The 17995-nt window shown below is 37.4% G+C and overlaps 2 protein-coding genes across 2 annotated transcripts; one reads left to right on the plus strand and one right to left on the minus strand.

The window, feature by feature from the left end:
• Nucleotides 1-5372: 5372 nt before the first annotated feature.
• LOC112198262 (aspartyl protease family protein At5g10770) lies at nt 5373-7455 on the plus strand. Its single transcript, XM_024339350.2, has 3 exons — nt 5373-5789; nt 5906-6346; nt 6439-7455. The coding sequence occupies exons 1-3, from the start codon at nt 5573-5575 to the stop codon at nt 7272-7274; spliced, it is 1494 nt and encodes a 497-aa protein (XP_024195118.1). The 5' UTR covers nt 5373-5572; the 3' UTR covers nt 7275-7455.
• A 7589-nt stretch (nt 7456-15044) lies between these two features.
• LOC112198974 (zinc finger MYM-type protein 1-like) lies at nt 15045-17326 on the minus strand. The gene is made up of 2 exons (XM_024340050.1): nt 17117-17326; nt 15045-15980 (listed from the first exon to the last, which is right to left on the minus strand). Exons 1-2 carry the CDS (start codon nt 17324-17326, stop codon nt 15045-15047), a joined length of 1146 nt encoding a protein of 381 aa, XP_024195818.1.
• Nucleotides 17327-17995: the final 669 nt, after the last annotated feature.

The following is a 17995-nucleotide window of genomic DNA, read 5'->3' on the forward strand; positions in this document are numbered from 1 at the left end:
CCGAAGAGGCTGTTGTCGCCGGCGACTTTTCTGGGTTCATATCTGATGATGATCCTCATCCTAGAACAATAATCAGTGCTTGGTCAAGTTAATTCCTCCACTGGGGCAGTGGGATACAAACCTGGCATTATCAAAGAGTAGCTGAGTTTGTTTTTCAGACAAAACAAGAATATTAAACTTAATTAAGTGAGTGATTCTGTTTAGTTTGGAAATAGCAGATACGATGGTGTTTGTATAAAGTAGAATCGTATTGAAGGGGAGCAGTATACCTACAAGTTGGTTGAAGGGACGGACTAACTAAGACCTTAGGCCCTTGGCGCTCTTGTTCGCACACGCATACGTTCCTCGGAAGCATTCCGGGACCTTGGATTCAGGGAATGGATATCCACAGTTCCTCTAAGCTCCCAGATTAACTTCTTATCATCCTTTCTCATAGAAAGTGAAACCAGGAATAGGCTGAGCCTTTCCCATTATGTTTTCAATTTTAACTAAAGACACGTGAAACTCACGTGAGTGGGCCTAAAAGTCCGAGCATCTCATGCTTGGAGCATGGAAGACGTTCCCGTATTGTAACCCCAAATGCTTGTTATCAACCCTATCCAATTGAGTGCAAATTGACTTAAAAGTTCCACATTCTACACGCTATTGAGTTCCATGCTTTTGGTCGATTGAGTTCACCAAAAGTTTGAGAGTTTTGATCAACTAATCCCCTCCTTTGTTTTTGTCTTCCCTTATCAGCAAATGCAGAAGCATATCAAGACACTCATTGTCCTATCTCACTACTTGGAGGTGCAGTCTTTTTCCTCTCCATTGTCCACCATACTAAGCAAGCTCAAGACTCCACAACTCCCAAAAGGTATGAAACTCTTGACTTTGCTTTCCATTTTAGGCCTCATTTTGCACTACTTTGATTCTTGTTTTAATTTAGAAATTTGTTTAACTTCTTAAATCTGCACCTAACCTAGAAGATGTGTAAGTTGATGCTTATTTTGGTTGATATATATTCACTGTCTTGAACTTGATTTAGGGAAATTATGACTTTGCTCCAAGCTAAAGACTAGGCCGATTTTGCATGATTTAGGACTCTAGTTACTATTAGCTTTATATAAGCTAAGTTTTGATCATTGTTTTAATCTAGGAAAATATGTAATCTGCACCTCCTACCTACTTTTTCCTACCTAATATGCATGCATGACAGATCTCTATTACTATTGTAGAAAAGCTGCAAATGTATTTGACACAAACCTTAGTAACTGAATTGCATATGGTTTTAGTTTTGGCTACTAGGTTATAACACAAACCTTATAGCAAATACATTGTATCAATAATCTAAATTTCTGTCCATTGGCTTGTTTGTTTAGGTTCTTATTTTGGCAAGGACAAATCATTGGAGTTCATGTAGCTCTGCATCTATTTAAGGTTGATAGAACATACCTAATGACAAGTATAATAGTTACGGTACATTTTTAATTTCATTTTGTAGTTGATTATCCTTTGATCGGATATTAGTTTGTATACATATCTAGACCTATTCTTGATTTATCAGCAATGATAACATTGAATATCTTGTAATACTGCTATTTCATTACTTTCTATCTTTCATTCTACTATATTTTTAAAAGTACACAAGGTGCTGCGAATTAATACTTTCTCGATAGCAGTTTGAATAATGAGGTTCATTTACTCATTTAAGCCTCCAACTAGTAAGCTTTGGGTTCTTATAACATCCTCTCATTATTGTTTTACAGAGATCTCAGCTTCAACAAATTGGAAGGAAGTATTCTTGATCTTGAAGATCTTAAATCTGCAACTAATTTAGAAGATATATATATATATATATATATATATATATATAAGTTGATGCTTATATATAATGTAACAGAGGACTCACTTCCAGTGTCCTTAAATCCATTTTTTCTAGAAGTGAACCTTTGGCTAGTCTTAGAATTGTGATTGTTGGTTGGTTATAGATGATGGGTTTCATAATATTTTTCAATATATGATATTTGCTGCAGATGGTATTAGCTTTAGTGTGCAATTCACACCATTTTTTTTTTTTTTAATAAATGAAATATTCTTTTGCGACGGCAAAGTATCCGTCGCAACCAATTCACCCCCATTTTTAAAAAAAATGAAATATCTTTTTGCGACGTCGCAAATAGTTTAACCATTGCGACGGTAACAGTTTTCCGTTGCAAATACTTTTTGCAACGGAAATTTACCATCGCAAATGGATCATGTGATGCCACCTATTGCAACGCTAACTTTTCCGTCGCAAAAGCAATTGTTTTTAGCAGTGAGTATACGATTCAAGTAAAAATTATGAGGCTAAGTTATCTGGAAACGTTCAACCATTAAAGAACCATAAGTCTCCAAACTTCCTTTACATTACTAAACAATGAAATTGCAATGGTAGATGAAAAATTAAAGCTAACCCAACACAATACATCCCTTGATTAATTAAACCCAACTTCTAGATATTAAGGTTCAAGGAAAACCCAATTTAAATCATAAAATGGTCTTTTTTCTCAAAAATTACATGACACGATTTGACTGATGTGTGTAGGTGGCATAACATGACACTTAGAATTGTGGCCACAAATTTTAAGCCTCATTGAGGTCCCTTTTGGTTAAATACTAACTCTCTTTTATCCATCAAAAGTTCAAAACACAGCCTACAGGAAATGGCTTGGCATCACTTCCATTTCTTTGATTAGTGGGTTCATCGATGGCATCCTTTTGCATTGAATAACGAAGTCTATTGACTGATGACTTCCAGAATCCATAGTCCAGATAAATTGGCCTATGGCCACACTAGTGTCTAGGGGCATTTTTCTACACATGTAAGGACATGCAAGGACTTAAAAAAGACTACTTAAGACTTGATTGAATGTATTGATTTCTGAAATATTAATTGTGATTATTGATGTAAAATGAAGAAAAACTCATACACTGAAAAGTTCTCCAATGACTGTAAGGTATAGCCAGCCATGACCACAAAGCCTTGCCTAACGATCTCAACCCATGCAACACAGCATTATATGTGTAATACTATCAAGCTTCCTGACCAACTAGTACGTTTAATCACAAACCTGTTGTTTCTTGTCGTAGTCTAAATTTATGGTATGAATTTATGTTGAAATGTTGACGTTTCAATTAATATATTTTTTTCCTTCTGAAATGAAGGGGTCGTCTTGGGTACCTTGGTGTTTGCCATACCCTTATTTTTTTTATTTTTTTTACTTTTAGTAAATTAATTAGTGGAAACCTACTAAACTGGTCAACAAGTTACCCAATTAAATATCGACATGCGTCATTTTAAAAAATAAAATTTACCATGTTAACAACACACTCTTTCTTGATATGTAGCATTGTTAAAAATCATGTAACAAGTATTGTCAAAATAATAAATTACACATAGTTGAACTACAATTATGAATTATGACAACAGTTGTTGTGGTTATTGTAATTGAGTGGTCAAGACGTAAATATCATATTTGGACAACTTTTATCAAATTTAGAACCTTGATTATCAAGTTGAGAAGCTCCTTACAATACTGAGTTGTTACATGTCTTTTGGTCTAATTTTAATTTTACCATGTTCACAACACAAATGTTGTCGGAATTGTAAAATAGTTGGTAATCTTGTAAATGGTATAGTTTTTGAAGTAATTACTACAATCAAAACAAAAGTTACCGCTTTTACACCAATAGTTGCGAGTTATGGTAAAATATATAGTCATTGAGTAATTATTCCATTAATGATAAAAATATAAAGATTTACCACTTTGGCAACAAATTTGTTGTTGCACTTGTTAAATTGTCCATAAATTAGTACATTAGTTTAGGTTGAGTAATTACTATAAATAGGACAAAAGTTACTGCTTTTACATGAATTGTTGTGATTGTGGTAAAATGTGTAGTCATTGTAGTAATCATTTCATTAATGATAAAAACATAAAGATTTACCACTCTGACAACAAATTTGTTGTCATACTTGTTAAATTGTCTATAAATTAGTACATTAGTTTAGGTGGAGTAATTTCTAAAAATAAAACAAAAGTTACCGTTTTTACATCAAGTGTTGTGGGTTGTGATAAAATGTGTAGTCATTGTAGTAATAATTTCACTAATGATAAAAACATAAAGATTCATACATGTTCTATTTTATATAATATTTACCACTTTGAGGACACATGTGGTAATTAGAAAAAAAATCCGCATTAAAGTAAATAAGGTCTTCGTTAGAGAAAATAGGTTCTCATTTGAGTAATTAAATCCTAAAAGTAGTAATTGTAATAGGTTCTCATTAGAGTAAAGTAGATTCTCATTTGAGTAAATAAGTCATAAAGTAGGTTCTCATTTGACTACATTTAAAAAAAAATTATTTATTTTTACACTAATTGTTGTCGTTGTCGTAAAATGCATGTAAAAAGAATTATATTTGGTTAAGGAAACTACTGATGATATAATTAATTGGTAATAAAGATTACTTAACTAATACTAATTTTGCGAACTTAGGTTAAAAGGTTTTTGTTTTTAATAAGGAAAAAATGTAATTTTCAATTGTGTAATTGTCCATTAATAACAAGCATTAATCAAGCATTAATTCACTAATAATAAAATTAATTAGTAATATAGACTATTTAACTAAAAGTAATTCGGTGAACTTAGGATAAAAGGTTCTTTTATTTTTTTTTTGAAAAAGGAAAAATCATAACTGTCAATTGTTAATTGATAATAAAACATTAATTGGCTTTGTTGTTTTCAATTCAATTAGTAGCTTGTTACCAAAAAAAATTAGAAAGGCTAAGGGCTAAACAAGTTACCAATTTGTTAAATATTTTGAACCATTGGATATATTACTAATCCAATGGTCCAAAATATTTAACAAAATGAGGGTATGGCAAATACCAAGGTACCTAAGAATTCTCCCTGAAATGACAGTATGAGATTTAGAGTGAAAACTGTACTTTTGTTTGAATACAGGGCCAGTCTTTTGATTTCGGAGGTCTAGTGTGAAAATTTGAACAAGGCTTTACTAATTAGAAGAACTAAAAAAGATAAAATAAAATTAAAAATAACTAAAATTTAGAAGAAAGTAAGGAATATATACGAAAAAAAAAAGAGTAAAAAAAAAAAAGAAGGTTAAACAGAACTGAGGAAAAAAAAAGGAATAAAAAAAAAAAGCAAAGGTGAAAGAAATCCTATTCAACCACATTAACATTTCATTAGCTCATTACATTTTTCAGATTCATATCTTAGTTCGACAAATATGCTAAAACATCAGAGACCTTGTGCGGTTGCACTAGTGACATACCCTTAGGGCTTTTTCGATCTGAAGTTTGAACATATTGATAGCTAGAGGTACGTTGTTGGAAACTAGGCTCTCAGTATGATATTTTTCCATGCGTGTGGGTCTCAAGAGCATGATATTTTTCACACCCCACCGTACACTCCCCTGCAATTACTTTCCATCTCTCCGATTTCCTTATAAAGCTAAGTGACTGCAGGTTTAGGAGTTACACAACCAACACGATTTGAAGTAGCACTTGCTTGTTATTAATAATTTATGGCAACTTCCATCAGTTGTACTTCCTCCTCCTTCCTCATTATGAGGTATTTCATCAGTTTGTTCGTACTTCTTGGCCTGAATTTGTGGTCTTTGGACAGGGGCTTTGCCTTGGCAGAAGGAACTTCAAAAAGGCACCTCCTTCATCCAAAAAACACACACATAGTTAATCTCCACTCTCTACTGCCAGCAAACACCTGCAGCCCCTCCACCAGAGGTTAAATATATGACAACACACACACACATATATATCAATTCAATCTTTATCTATACGTGCAACTATGGAATGGATATGTGTGGGGAATTATTAATTAACCTATTTGATTTCATCAGGTAACAAAAGGAAGGCAACTCTTGAAGTGGTACACAAGCATGGGCCTTGCTCTCATCTTCCTCAAAACAAAGGTACTACGATGAATCACACTCAAATTCTGGAACAAGACCAAGCGCGAGTCAACTCAATCAACTCCCGGACTTCCAAGAAACTGAACGGCGTCGAGGATCTAAGCCAATCGGAGGCCACGTCACTCCCGGCCCAGTTGGCTAGCAGCCAAGGTGCAGGCAACTACATAGTGAGGGTGGGATTAGGCACACCTACAAAACAACTTTCGCTCGAATTTGACACCGGAAGCTACTTCACTTGGACTCAATGTCAACCTTGTGCTGTCTCTTGCTACCCACAAAATGATACCATTTTCGACCCCGCCTCCTCCACCTCGTATGCCAACGTTTCTTGTAACAACGCAAAGTGCGTCGAACTCGGCGCATCTACAAGTACATATCTAGAACCATACATGATTTCAGATTAAGATAAGAAAGAATATTAATGCTTTACTCCTTTACCTGGGTATTTGATATAAATGCAGAATACAACTCTTGCTTACGAGGCACATGCTTATACCGTATGTTGTACGGAGATGAGTACCATAACTCGTACACCATTGGACTTTTGGCCAAAGACAAGCTGACCTTAACTTCAAACGACGTGTTTGATGGATTCCTCTTTGGCTGCGGCGAAGAAAATGTACGCTTCATTGGTCCCTCGGCCGGTTTACTTGGCCTCTCCCGCAACAACTTCTCCATAATCGAACAAACAGCGCAGAAGTACGGCCGCTTCTTTTCCTACTGTTTGCCACCGACAGCAAGCTCCACCGGTTACCTCAGCTTCGGCTCACCCGGTCGAGCTTCCAGTGCCGCCGTAAGATACACGCGGCTCACTACTTTATCCTTGAGTTCATCGTATTACGGCCTTGACGTGGTTGGCATTAATGTGAACGGACAAAAGCTATCCATTCCGCCTTCTGTGTTTTCGTCCCCGGGAACTATCATCGACTCCGGTACCGTAATATCAAGGCTTGGGTCCACCGCCTACAGCGCTTTGCGTGACGCCTTTAAGGCAGCGATGAAAAGCTATCCGGCAGCGGCGCCGGATGAGCTCCTCGATACATGCTACGACCTCAGTGGCTATTCAACGGTGACTTATCCGAAAATAGCGTTTGTGTTTGGCGGTGGGGTTACGTTGGATTTGGATGAAACCGGAATTGTCTACTTTCTCAACGGTTTGAAGCAGGTTTGCTTGGCTTTTGCTGGGTATGATGATGATAAACACATTGCGATTTTTGGGAATACTCAACAGAAGAACATGGAGGTGTTGTATGACGTTGCCGGAGGAAGAGTCGGATTTGCTCCTGGTGGTTGCTGATGATTGTTATAAGTTATAACATTGCATGTACTGCTAAGCTAGCCAAATCGAGGTTGCGCTCCTTTGATTGGGCTGATAGGCCCCCAACCTCCATTGTCTCTGTTCTAAGAAGTGATGACCTCCCTGGACCACCATCTCCCTTCAGTACTTAAGTTTCTACTAGGTGTTTACTTTTTAGTTTGCCAGTTACCCTTTTTCAGTTGTATTTCCAGTTTATCTCTTTTCCAGTTGTACGTACTTTGTCTGGGCTCCTTATTGAACTATACTATATGTATGCTCTTCACACCTACGGAAATAAAGTGCCTGTATTACATACATTCTGAAAATCTCAATGATTCTGCCAAAACCATTTTTATCAATGCAAGAACTGCGTTGACCATAGATCGATGCACCAACATACGGCTAAAATGCTATAATTTTGATTATCTATGAGATAAACAGTCCAGTAACATAGACAATCCCACTATTTCATTACATTCCAACTCTGTCCAAGTATTGCTTGTCATGTCCATTTCAAAAAAAAAAAGTATTGCTTGTTATGTAACATTGCAATTCTTAGCCTGCAGGAAATCTGCCGCATTCTCAAGATTTGTAATTGTCCTGCAGTTCTGAATTACCTTGCAGCACCGCCAAGTGGTGGTTTGTTTAAATAGAATCGCAACATTTTAACGGAGCTGAATACATAGAGCTTTATTTTTTAGTGAATCAATCAGCATAATGTAACTGACCAACATTAACCTAGAGCAGAAAAGACGTGATACGTGGTTTGCAACTATATCATAATGTGAGACGTTTAGATTCAACATGTTCTTTTACATCTCCCATGTTTCTCTTTCTAATATGTGCAACTCCAGTCTTTAAAATGATGATGTTTGTTTGAAAAAAAAAAAACAAAAAACAAAAACAAAAACCGCTGGAAAAAAGATCACACTGACAATTCTAAACTAATCATTTTCCATCTCTATTCCCGCCTATAATAACGCTCACCTCCGTCATAGATGGTCTTGGACGCCACCACAGACATGGCCCCGCAGACGAACACGGTGGGCAAGCTGAGTGGGGACCACTGCCTCAATCAGATTTTGGCTCTTAGCCCCCGTTCTCATAGCTTATACACATATATATGATTGGCTTATATTTAATCATAGACCCCTGCAGCTTGCCGTCTTCACATTTATAACAAACAACAAATTTGGTCGCACAATACTATTAAACAAACTAGAAGAAAATTCATCTTCTTTTCAATTCGGTACAATCCACACACACACTCAATCTGTCTTTTAGACAAACTCTGCAACTTGCCTACTTCGAGACTTCGAGTCTTCGATCTCCGCTCTTTAGCAATTCAGCCCCAAATTGATGCAAAGATTATTGCCAACGAATTCAAACTTTATTTTCAGTGAGGGACATTGTGCTGCATGTTCTATATCCGTGTGAATGTGACAATGTAGTGTGAAAGTTGATATGGAAGTAGACAAGTGGTCTTTGGTGCTAATATTATTAGGCCATGTTTGGTTCGCGGAAGTAAGCATTAGAAAAAGAAATTTGTTCATTTCTTGTGTGTGGGATGCAAAAGGAAATGATATTCTTTTCTGGAGGAAGGGAAAATAAGAGAGAAGTGGTTCATTCCAAGACCCAAATAAATCACTTTCCCTCATTCTTTCTTTGCATTTATTACTCACAATATATTATTTTATTACATTATTTACAAACTATATAATAACTTTTTTGATAACTTTTTTTACGTTACTAAACATCAGATACTGTTCACTAGGGCTGGGCACGGGCCGGGTTTAGTTTATCATTTGCTGGGCCCGGGACCGGCCCGTTTTTTACGGTTCGGGCCCAAAGCCCGTTTTACACCAAATAGGGACCGGCCCGGGACCGACCCGTTTCATTTCGGGCCGGGTTTCCGGACTTTCGGGCCCAAAATACATTTTTTTTTTCATTTTTATCTTTTTCTTTTTCTTTTTGATCTCAGCCCTCTTCCAGCCTTCCTCCTGCTCTTTGGGGGTCTGGGAGTGTCGAAGTCGGCCTTCCCATCTGCAGCCATGGTACAATCTTAACAGGGAGAGGAAAAATTATATGAGAAATACCCAAATGAACTAAAAATTTACTTCAATCTACACCAAGAACATAAATTTACTTCCATCAAATTTCAACATAAACTACACCAAGATTCAAAATCAAAACATGCATCAAACAATCAGTAAAAGCAAGCATCGATCCGTTGAATCAAAGCCACCAGTTACAGACTTACAGAAAAGTGAGAGATTTCTGAAAATGGAAGCAATTTCAAGGCGAAATTGCATAAAAGAAAACAAGGGTTTCGAATAAAGCTACTACCTTTCGATCATGTTCTTCGGCGAAGAACTCCCGATTGACGTCGCTCTTGGGAATGGCTTCGTCGGAGCCAATAGCGAGGGCGGTGTCGCGGACCTGGATGGGGAGGTCGTAGTCGAGATCGAGGAGGCAGACTTGGCAGACTGGACGTCGCTCTTCACTTTCTTGGCGAAGCGGAAGAGGAAGATCCGAAAAAGTAAAGAGGAGGAGGAAGAAGAAGAAGAAAAAACTGAAGGAGAAGGAGAGAAGAATAAGGACGCGTGGAGAGAAGAAGCGGAAGATGAAGATCCGAAGAAGTAAAGAGGAGGAGGAAGAAGAAGAAAAAACTGAAGGAGAAGGAGAGAGAGTATTTGACGCGTGGAGAGAACTCAGAGAAGAATAAGGACGCGTGGAGAGAACTCAGAGAAGAATAAGGACGCGTGGAGAGAATAAAATAATCAATAAATATCTAATAATGGTATATACGGGCCTGACGGGCTTTTTTTGTCTGAAAACACAAGGCCCGGGCCCGGACCGTTTTTACCTACTTCAAGCCCGGACCGGACCGTTTTGAGCAAAAAAAATTTTGGGCCCGGACCGTACAGGCCGGGTTGTGACGGGTCGGGCCGGTCTTCCGGGCTTTCGGGCTAAAATGCCCAGCCCTACTGTTCACTATGGGTCATTTTCTGGGTCAATTTCGTGACCTACAAACTGACATTGTCTGACCCAGTGACCTAGATGGTGGAAATAAAATGCAAAAAGCAGTGAATAGTATCTGACCCAGTGACCTCAACGGGTGAACTTGCTCTAACATCTATTTTCTGAGCATGATGCATGGTCTGTAGTCTTTGTATGAGTTATATGAATTGAGCATTTGGATTATACATTAATGCACTCTAAAACTAATTTTTAAGACTGGTAGTCCATGTTCTTTTTTTTGTTTTTCTTTTGTTACACAATTTTACCAAATTGGAACTTTAAAACTCTGTTATTTTTGCATTCATCTGCTTCCCATTTTTTCCTCTTTTTGTCTACTATTGTTGATTTGGTTTGTTCCATGAGTTATATTTTGAAAAATGTAAAAGCTGATGGAATTGCTATAAATATGTTAATGAACAATTATTTTGAATTTTTTTCATTCATCGAAGTTTTATTAATTGTTTTTTTTTTCTTTTTCACCTACATCAATTACCCAATATTTTAACTTCTCAGTCATACAATGATACAATATATTTATATACCTCACTTTATAACTTTTAGCTCATCTGAAAAGTTTTTCCTAGCTCCGCCCAAAGCCCCAAAGCAAAGTAAAGAAGTGTGGGTGGTCAACTATTTTTGGATTCCTCATTAGGGTAATTAATCGGTCATTATTTTGGTGGTAAATGTCGGTCATGAAAGCAACAATGATTACGGTCCTAAGTACGGTAATAAACGCACAATGATTACAATTATAAATTTGTAATGAATGATTGTCGTAAATGCGAATTGAATAACTGTCATAAGTACTTAATGATTAACCGTTATTAGTTTAGCAATGATTGTCACCTTGAATGAGTAATTTAATGTGACTATAAAAGTGGAAATAATGGCGCCTTGTTCCCCAAGTAAGTCCCTGCCTATATAAAGGCCGCTCAACGTCAAGGTAAACCATCTCATTTCCAACATGTTTACTCCACTCGACTAAGAAACATACTGAGTTAAGCATTAGAGGGTTTTCTACAGGTACCCCCCTTCCTCCTCGAGCCGACGGTCAAACTTCCAGTCAATGCTCAAAGGAAGTTTCTCGATTGTTCCTAGTCAGCTTCCGCTCCAGTCCGCATTCATTGGTGAGTCAAACTCTTCTTCAGAATTTTTCATCACCAACAAGAAGGAAGGTGGTCTAGGGCCCAAGGCTACGACAACAATTTGCCTCACACCGGAGGTCTTCGTCAACGCGGTGAAGAACCCTTAAAAATGAGAAGCACATTAACTTGTGAAGTACGTTGAATAATGAAAGACATTTTACACGAAATAAGATAAATATTTGAAAGTCGAAGATCGTTCAACGGTTTTCATGCATGATTTTTTGTATCAAATGAAAAACTACTGTACGTGATTGCAATTGTTGATGCTCTGTTCCGAAACTAGAATTCAGTACGGCTGCTTACATACAATTCAATGAGTTTATACCTTTTAATCTATAATTTTCATTTCACCTTTTCGTTTGCTTCCCCTCTTCTTTCCGTTTCCTTAATTAGAGGGATGATGACTTCCTTTTGCATTGACTACCAAAGGTGTTACTGATGACTTCCAAAATCCAAACTAGTCAAGAAAATTGGCCAGGTCTAACAGTGTTGATTCACAGGGTGTTTTCCACACCTAGGGAGATTAACAAGCGGATGAAGATGACAGACTTAGAAGACCACTTAAGACTTGAGTTGTGAATTGCATGTGATTATCAATCAAACTCCCTTTTACATATCTGGTTGTATGACGCTGCCCCTCCTCCTCCTTGATCAGGAGCAGGGTGCATATATGATTGTTTTTTTCTTTTGTTTCATCTTCAGTTCAAAAAAAAAAAAAAATCAAACTCATCTTATGTGAAGTCCTATGCATTTTAAGGAAGAGAAAATTTTTCAAACAGTACTCGAATTAAGGCCCACTCTTAACTTCAGTACTCGACTATGCAAAACTATCACTTTGGTACCCCAAGTTTGAAGCCCGACCCAAAAATGGTACACGTCATCCATAACGGCGTTAAGTCTTGAGCCACGTGACAAACCATGAGGGGTAATTGGGTCGCTCCATCTTAACCCAGACTATATAAATATATATATATATATATATATATATATATATATATATATATCCCTTTTTTGGTCTTTTATAGGGATAGACATTATACCAACTTTTCGATCATATTTTCACATCTTAACCGTTCAGTTTTTAGGTCCTAATCTATAGATCACTTCTGAAAATTTTCAGCCAATTTGGTGATCGTTAAGGCACCCAAAACTGCAATTTACCATTATAAACACGAACGGTTCCGGTTCGACAGATTCGGTCCATTCGTGTAAATTGCAGTTTTGGATGCCTTAACGATCACCAATTTGGCTGAAAATTTGTAGAAGTGATCTATACATTAGGACCTAAAAACTGAACGGTTAAGATGTGAAAATATGATCTAAAAGTTGGTCTAATGCCTATCCCTATAAAAGACCAAAAAAAGGGATCCCTTAGTGGAAGCCCTCTATATATATATATATATATATATCCCTATAAAAGACCAAAAAAAGGGATCCCTTAGTGGAAGCCCTCTATATATATATATATATATATATATATACTCTCTCTCTCTCTCTCTCTCTCTCTCTCTCTCTCTCTCTCTCTCTCTCTCTCTCTCTCTATTTCTTATATACATAGCAGCTTGATCTCTCTCTCCCTCTCAGACAATGCCAACGATGTGGTGTCGTGTTCTCACCGCTACTCTCAGATGCCCCAATATCCTCTGTCTTCAACACCCAACTCTCTCCTCCCGCCACGTAATCCCCGACCCCTTATTTTCGCTCACCCTCCCGTCACTCTATCATCGCCTCATATCCTCCTCCTCCTCCCCTTCCACCCAATAACCTCCGAACTCATTCAAAACTCGAACCCCACTGAAGAAGCAATTCGAAACATGGGTCCAGAAACTCAAACCCAGATTCGGTCCAACCAATGTCGACGAGGCCCTGAAATCCCAATCGGTTCCTGACCATTCCACCTACCTCACCATGATCAACATCCTAATCAACGGTTGGCGGTACCGCCACGCCAAAACCCTACTTGAGGAGGTAGTCGCCAGAGCTTGTGAGATAACTGTCCCACTCTATAACTCCATTGTTCGATTCTGTTGTGGAATAAAGATGCTCTTCTGCAAGTAATTCCATCATCACTAGTGGTGGCCACTATCTCCTATGCAGTCTCGATTGGGTTTGCTTCTGAAGCCACAGATTCAACTAAGGTTGCATAGGTTCTCCAAATTTGGGTGCTTCTATGGTTGATATTCTCATGTGGGTTGTTGACAGGGGCGGATCCAGGATTGAACCATTGGACGGGCTGAGATTTCTTAAACAAAAAAAAAAAAATTATATATATATATATATATATATATGGAGAATCTTGACGGTGCGAGAGAATTTTATTAATTTTAAAAAAAGGTACACCTAGTCAGGGGGAGGGGACGTAGTGAGCCTTACCCCTCAAATGCATATCTATACAAAACTAAAAAACAAAATCAACAACAAAATAAACGTGCAATGCAGCACAAGAACCTAAACTAACTAAATCTAACTCTACGAGTTCCACAAGCTTCAAACTCTTTGATCACCGATTCATTGTCAATAGATTCAGCATATTCCTTCTCAATGTGAAGGACCATACAATCACCAAGAAACTCATCTTCCATCTTGTTTCTAAGTCTATTCTTAATGATGGTCATAGCTGAAAATGCTCTTTCAGTGGTCGCCGTAGAAACAGGAATAGTCAAAACTAGACAAATCAATCTATAAAGCATAGGGAAAAATTCTGACTTCCTTGTTTGAACCAACATTCTGCACAAATCAGAAATGGATTCCAAATTCTGGAACTTTCGATCACTACGCATATCTTTCTCATAATATGCACACTCTAATTCTAGAGCAAACATTTCATTATCAACAAAATCTTCAGGATAAAACTTCTTTGCAAGATTGCATGCATCTTCAGTTTTAAAATTTCTGAAGTTATCACGAGGATCCAAGGTTGAACTAAATATAAGAAGTTCAGATGTTTGGTCTGAGAATCTTCTATTCAACTCACTCAACTGAAAATCAATTAAAGCATTGAAGACATCTATATGGTAATGATGCTCAACTGTAATGAAATCTCTTTGTTGGCAACGACGACCTGTACCATCCTTATAACGAGCATTCATATCAGGCATATCAATATCATGCTTTTCACAAAAAGTTTCAACATTTCTTACCAAGTCATCCCAGCCTTCTTCTCTCATCTCTTGAAGAAATGATTTTGTATGTCCAACAAACTTCATAGCATGTACGAAGTCAAGAGATTTTCGCTACAATGTCTGACAAAGAACTTCAGTAATTTTCATCAATTTGTGCATTAGAAGCAAGCAGAACACAAAATCAAAAGACCTCATCGCTTTAAGAACAGCCACAGCTTCTCCTTGCAATTCCAAGGGTCCTTGCTCAATCATATCATCAAGAGTTTTTTTTGTTGAACTAAACAATTCAATCAAACTCTTAATTGAACGAAAATGTGAGCTCCAGCGTGTAGCAGCAGCTCGTTGCAAACTACAAACTTGATTAGCACCAATTCCTGTTTGAAGTTGGCCACAAGCTACCAAATCTGCAATTTCTTCCTTTCTCACAGCTTGTAATGCAGAATGACGCTTAGCAGAAGAATCAACAAAATTCACAATTAAACTTAAAGTTGAAAAAATTGCCAAATCTCATACACCCCTTTAGCTGTAGCATTCAATGTCAATTGCAAGCGGTGAGCAAAACAATGCACATAATAAGCATAAGGACACTCTTGAAGAAACAATGCTTGTAACCCATTATAAATACCTCTCATATTGCTAGCACCATCATATCCTTGACCGCGCATATTTCTCATTTGAAGATTGTACATAGTAAGTACTTTAGAAATCTCATCTTTAAGAGTTTGTGAGGTAGTGTTAGGAACACTCACAATCTTAAAAAATCGTTCTCGAATAAAACCTTGACAATCAACAAACCTCAAAATAATGGCCATTTGTTCCTTACTAGATGTATCTACTGCTTCATCAACAAGAATACAATATTTGGAATCTCCAACTTCTTCACGTATCTTGTTCCTCACTTTATTACCAAGAATATTTAGAAGCTGCTTTTGAATTGATGGACTAATGTACTTGGCATTTCCGGGAGCATTTCCCAAAACAACTCTCTCAACCTCTACACTCATTCTTGAAAAAGATTTTATGACTTCTCTAAAATATCCCGCATTCAATGAGTTTTCAGTTTCATCATGGCCTCTAAAAGGAGCTCCTTGATTAGCTAGCATTCTTACACTTTCTATTGAAGCCTTAAGCCTCAATCGATTGTCCTCTATATCCTTACTAGATTTTGACCGAAAAACTGTTTCAATTTGTTTGGTAGGATTTCTTAATAAATCCCATTTTTGCATTGCAGCATGATGGGGAGAATTAAGGCCTCCTACATGCTTCGTCAACACATTATCACCACCAGAAACCCTCTTCCAAGCCTTAAACCCATCAACGGTGAATGCTGGATAGTGAGAATCTTTAGTGTCAAATAGAAAACAAGGGAAGCAATACGCCCTATCAAGAGCAATTGAATATTCAAGCCATGGATTGTCCTTGAACCAAGAAAACTGAAATCTACGTTATTGACTCCCTTCTTCAGTGAATGGAAATTCTAACTCAGGTTGAAATGGACGCAACAAAACATAGGCTTTTCGAATACTATCACGCTCATTCACTGGATATTTCCATATGGCACAACGTAATCCAGGATCACGTTCAAGAGCGTTGATATTATTTTGTGGTTCAGGAACGGAAGGTTGGAGTTCAACATCAATATTTGGAGAGGATATGGAAGGTTCAGAAACCACATTTGAACTTGACGACTCAACATTTGTTCTTTTAAACCATGAGTCAATGATTTTGATCACTTCGGTTTTGGCTCATGATTTGACATTTTACTCTAACACCTATAAATTAAGAAATTAACTTTGAATAAACTACTTTTCATAATAACTAATTTAACAAAAATAAAAAAAAACCACAATATAAGCCACAATTTTATATGCACTGATCGATGCACAAAGAAAGGAAAAGAAAAAAGCACCTCGGAAAGCAGTAGACTCAAGCAGAGCTTTTACCATTCACTTAATCCCTTTGTGTTCCACATTTTACTCCTGAGTCCTGTTTGAAGTACAAAGACACAAAGTTGATTAGCACAACACTTTAATTAAACCGAAACTTGCTTAGTGAGCATCGTTATACAACTTGATTAAACAACCCAAACTTGATTACTCATTAGCACAACAATTGCTGCCTTATACTTTAATTAAACCCACTTGATAAGTATTGAAATCAAATAATCAATTAAACATTTAAACCCACAAGGCAACAACAATTGCACAGCAGAATTGCAGAAATAACTCAAAGAAGACCCACACATCAATCAACAGAATTGCAGAATTGCAGAAATCCAATCTGATGGACCTTGATAAGTTTTGAAAACAATCAATTAATCAAACCCACATCAATTAAACAATAAATTGCAGAAGAAGAGAATGCCCAGACCAAGAGAAATAGAGAATTTGACCGGCTGACCGCAACCTTCATTAATTAGTTCATTCTTCAATGAGTTCAATCCACGAAATCTTCAATCCAATACAACCTACGAACATGAATTTCACATCAATCCTTATTCCTTAACCCTATAACTTGCCCCAAATTGGATTGATTCAATTAAACAAAATCTTACATTGAATTCATTGCCCAAATTGAAGAGGGAGAGTAACTGAGTAAGAGAAGTAGATCCGCCCCTAAGAGAAGTGAGAGACGAACTGGAGAACTGGAGACGAACTGGACTAGAGCTCGAGAAGTAGATCCGCCCCTGAGAGAGTGAGAGACGAACTGGAGAATCGAGAAGTCGAAGTCCTCTCTGAGAGAAGTGGAGAAGCCGAGAATGCATGGCAAAACTGCAGCATGCAGGAGTTTAGACTTTAGAGGAGGAGGAGCCGAGGAGGAGACGCCGGAGAGAGTGAGAGATGAACTGGAGAATCGAGAAGTCGAAGTCGAGTGATTGGAGTGAACTAGAGACTCGGACTCGGGAGTGGGTTTAGGAATTAGGACGGCCTGGACGGGCTTAAGGTGGACCGTGGACAATACCCAACTAAAAAAAAAAAAAAAGTATACATCTAATTTTTTTTTAGGCCCAAAATTCTCGGACGGGCTTAAGCCCGCCCCAGTTACTATGTAGATCAGCCCCTGGTTGTTGAAACTTAAGGTCTTTTTGGTAGAAAAATTGGTTTGTGAGGGCAAACGCAAAGAATTTGGTTTTTAGGTTCTGAGAAATTGTCAATGGTTTGGTTTGAGAATTGGGGGAAAAGTTATGGGGATAAAGAGATACAGATGTGGTAGCCATTCCCATTTGCTCTCTCTCTCTCTCTCTCTCTCTCTCTGTAATGGAATCGTGTTGTTGGTGTAAAAAAAAATTGGTCTTATAATTTTTTTTTTAATTAAGTTAAAAAAAAAAGCTGGACTGAATTACCCCTCAAAATATGTCACGTGGTTAGATAGTTAATACTGTCATGGACGGCGTGTACCATTCTTGGGTAGGGCTTCAAACTTGAGGTACCAA

The sequence above is a fragment of the Rosa chinensis genome, chromosome 4 (assembly GCF_002994745.2).
Source record: "Rosa chinensis cultivar Old Blush chromosome 4, RchiOBHm-V2, whole genome shotgun sequence".
In the NCBI taxonomy this organism is placed as follows: domain Eukaryota; kingdom Viridiplantae; phylum Streptophyta; class Magnoliopsida; order Rosales; family Rosaceae; genus Rosa; species Rosa chinensis.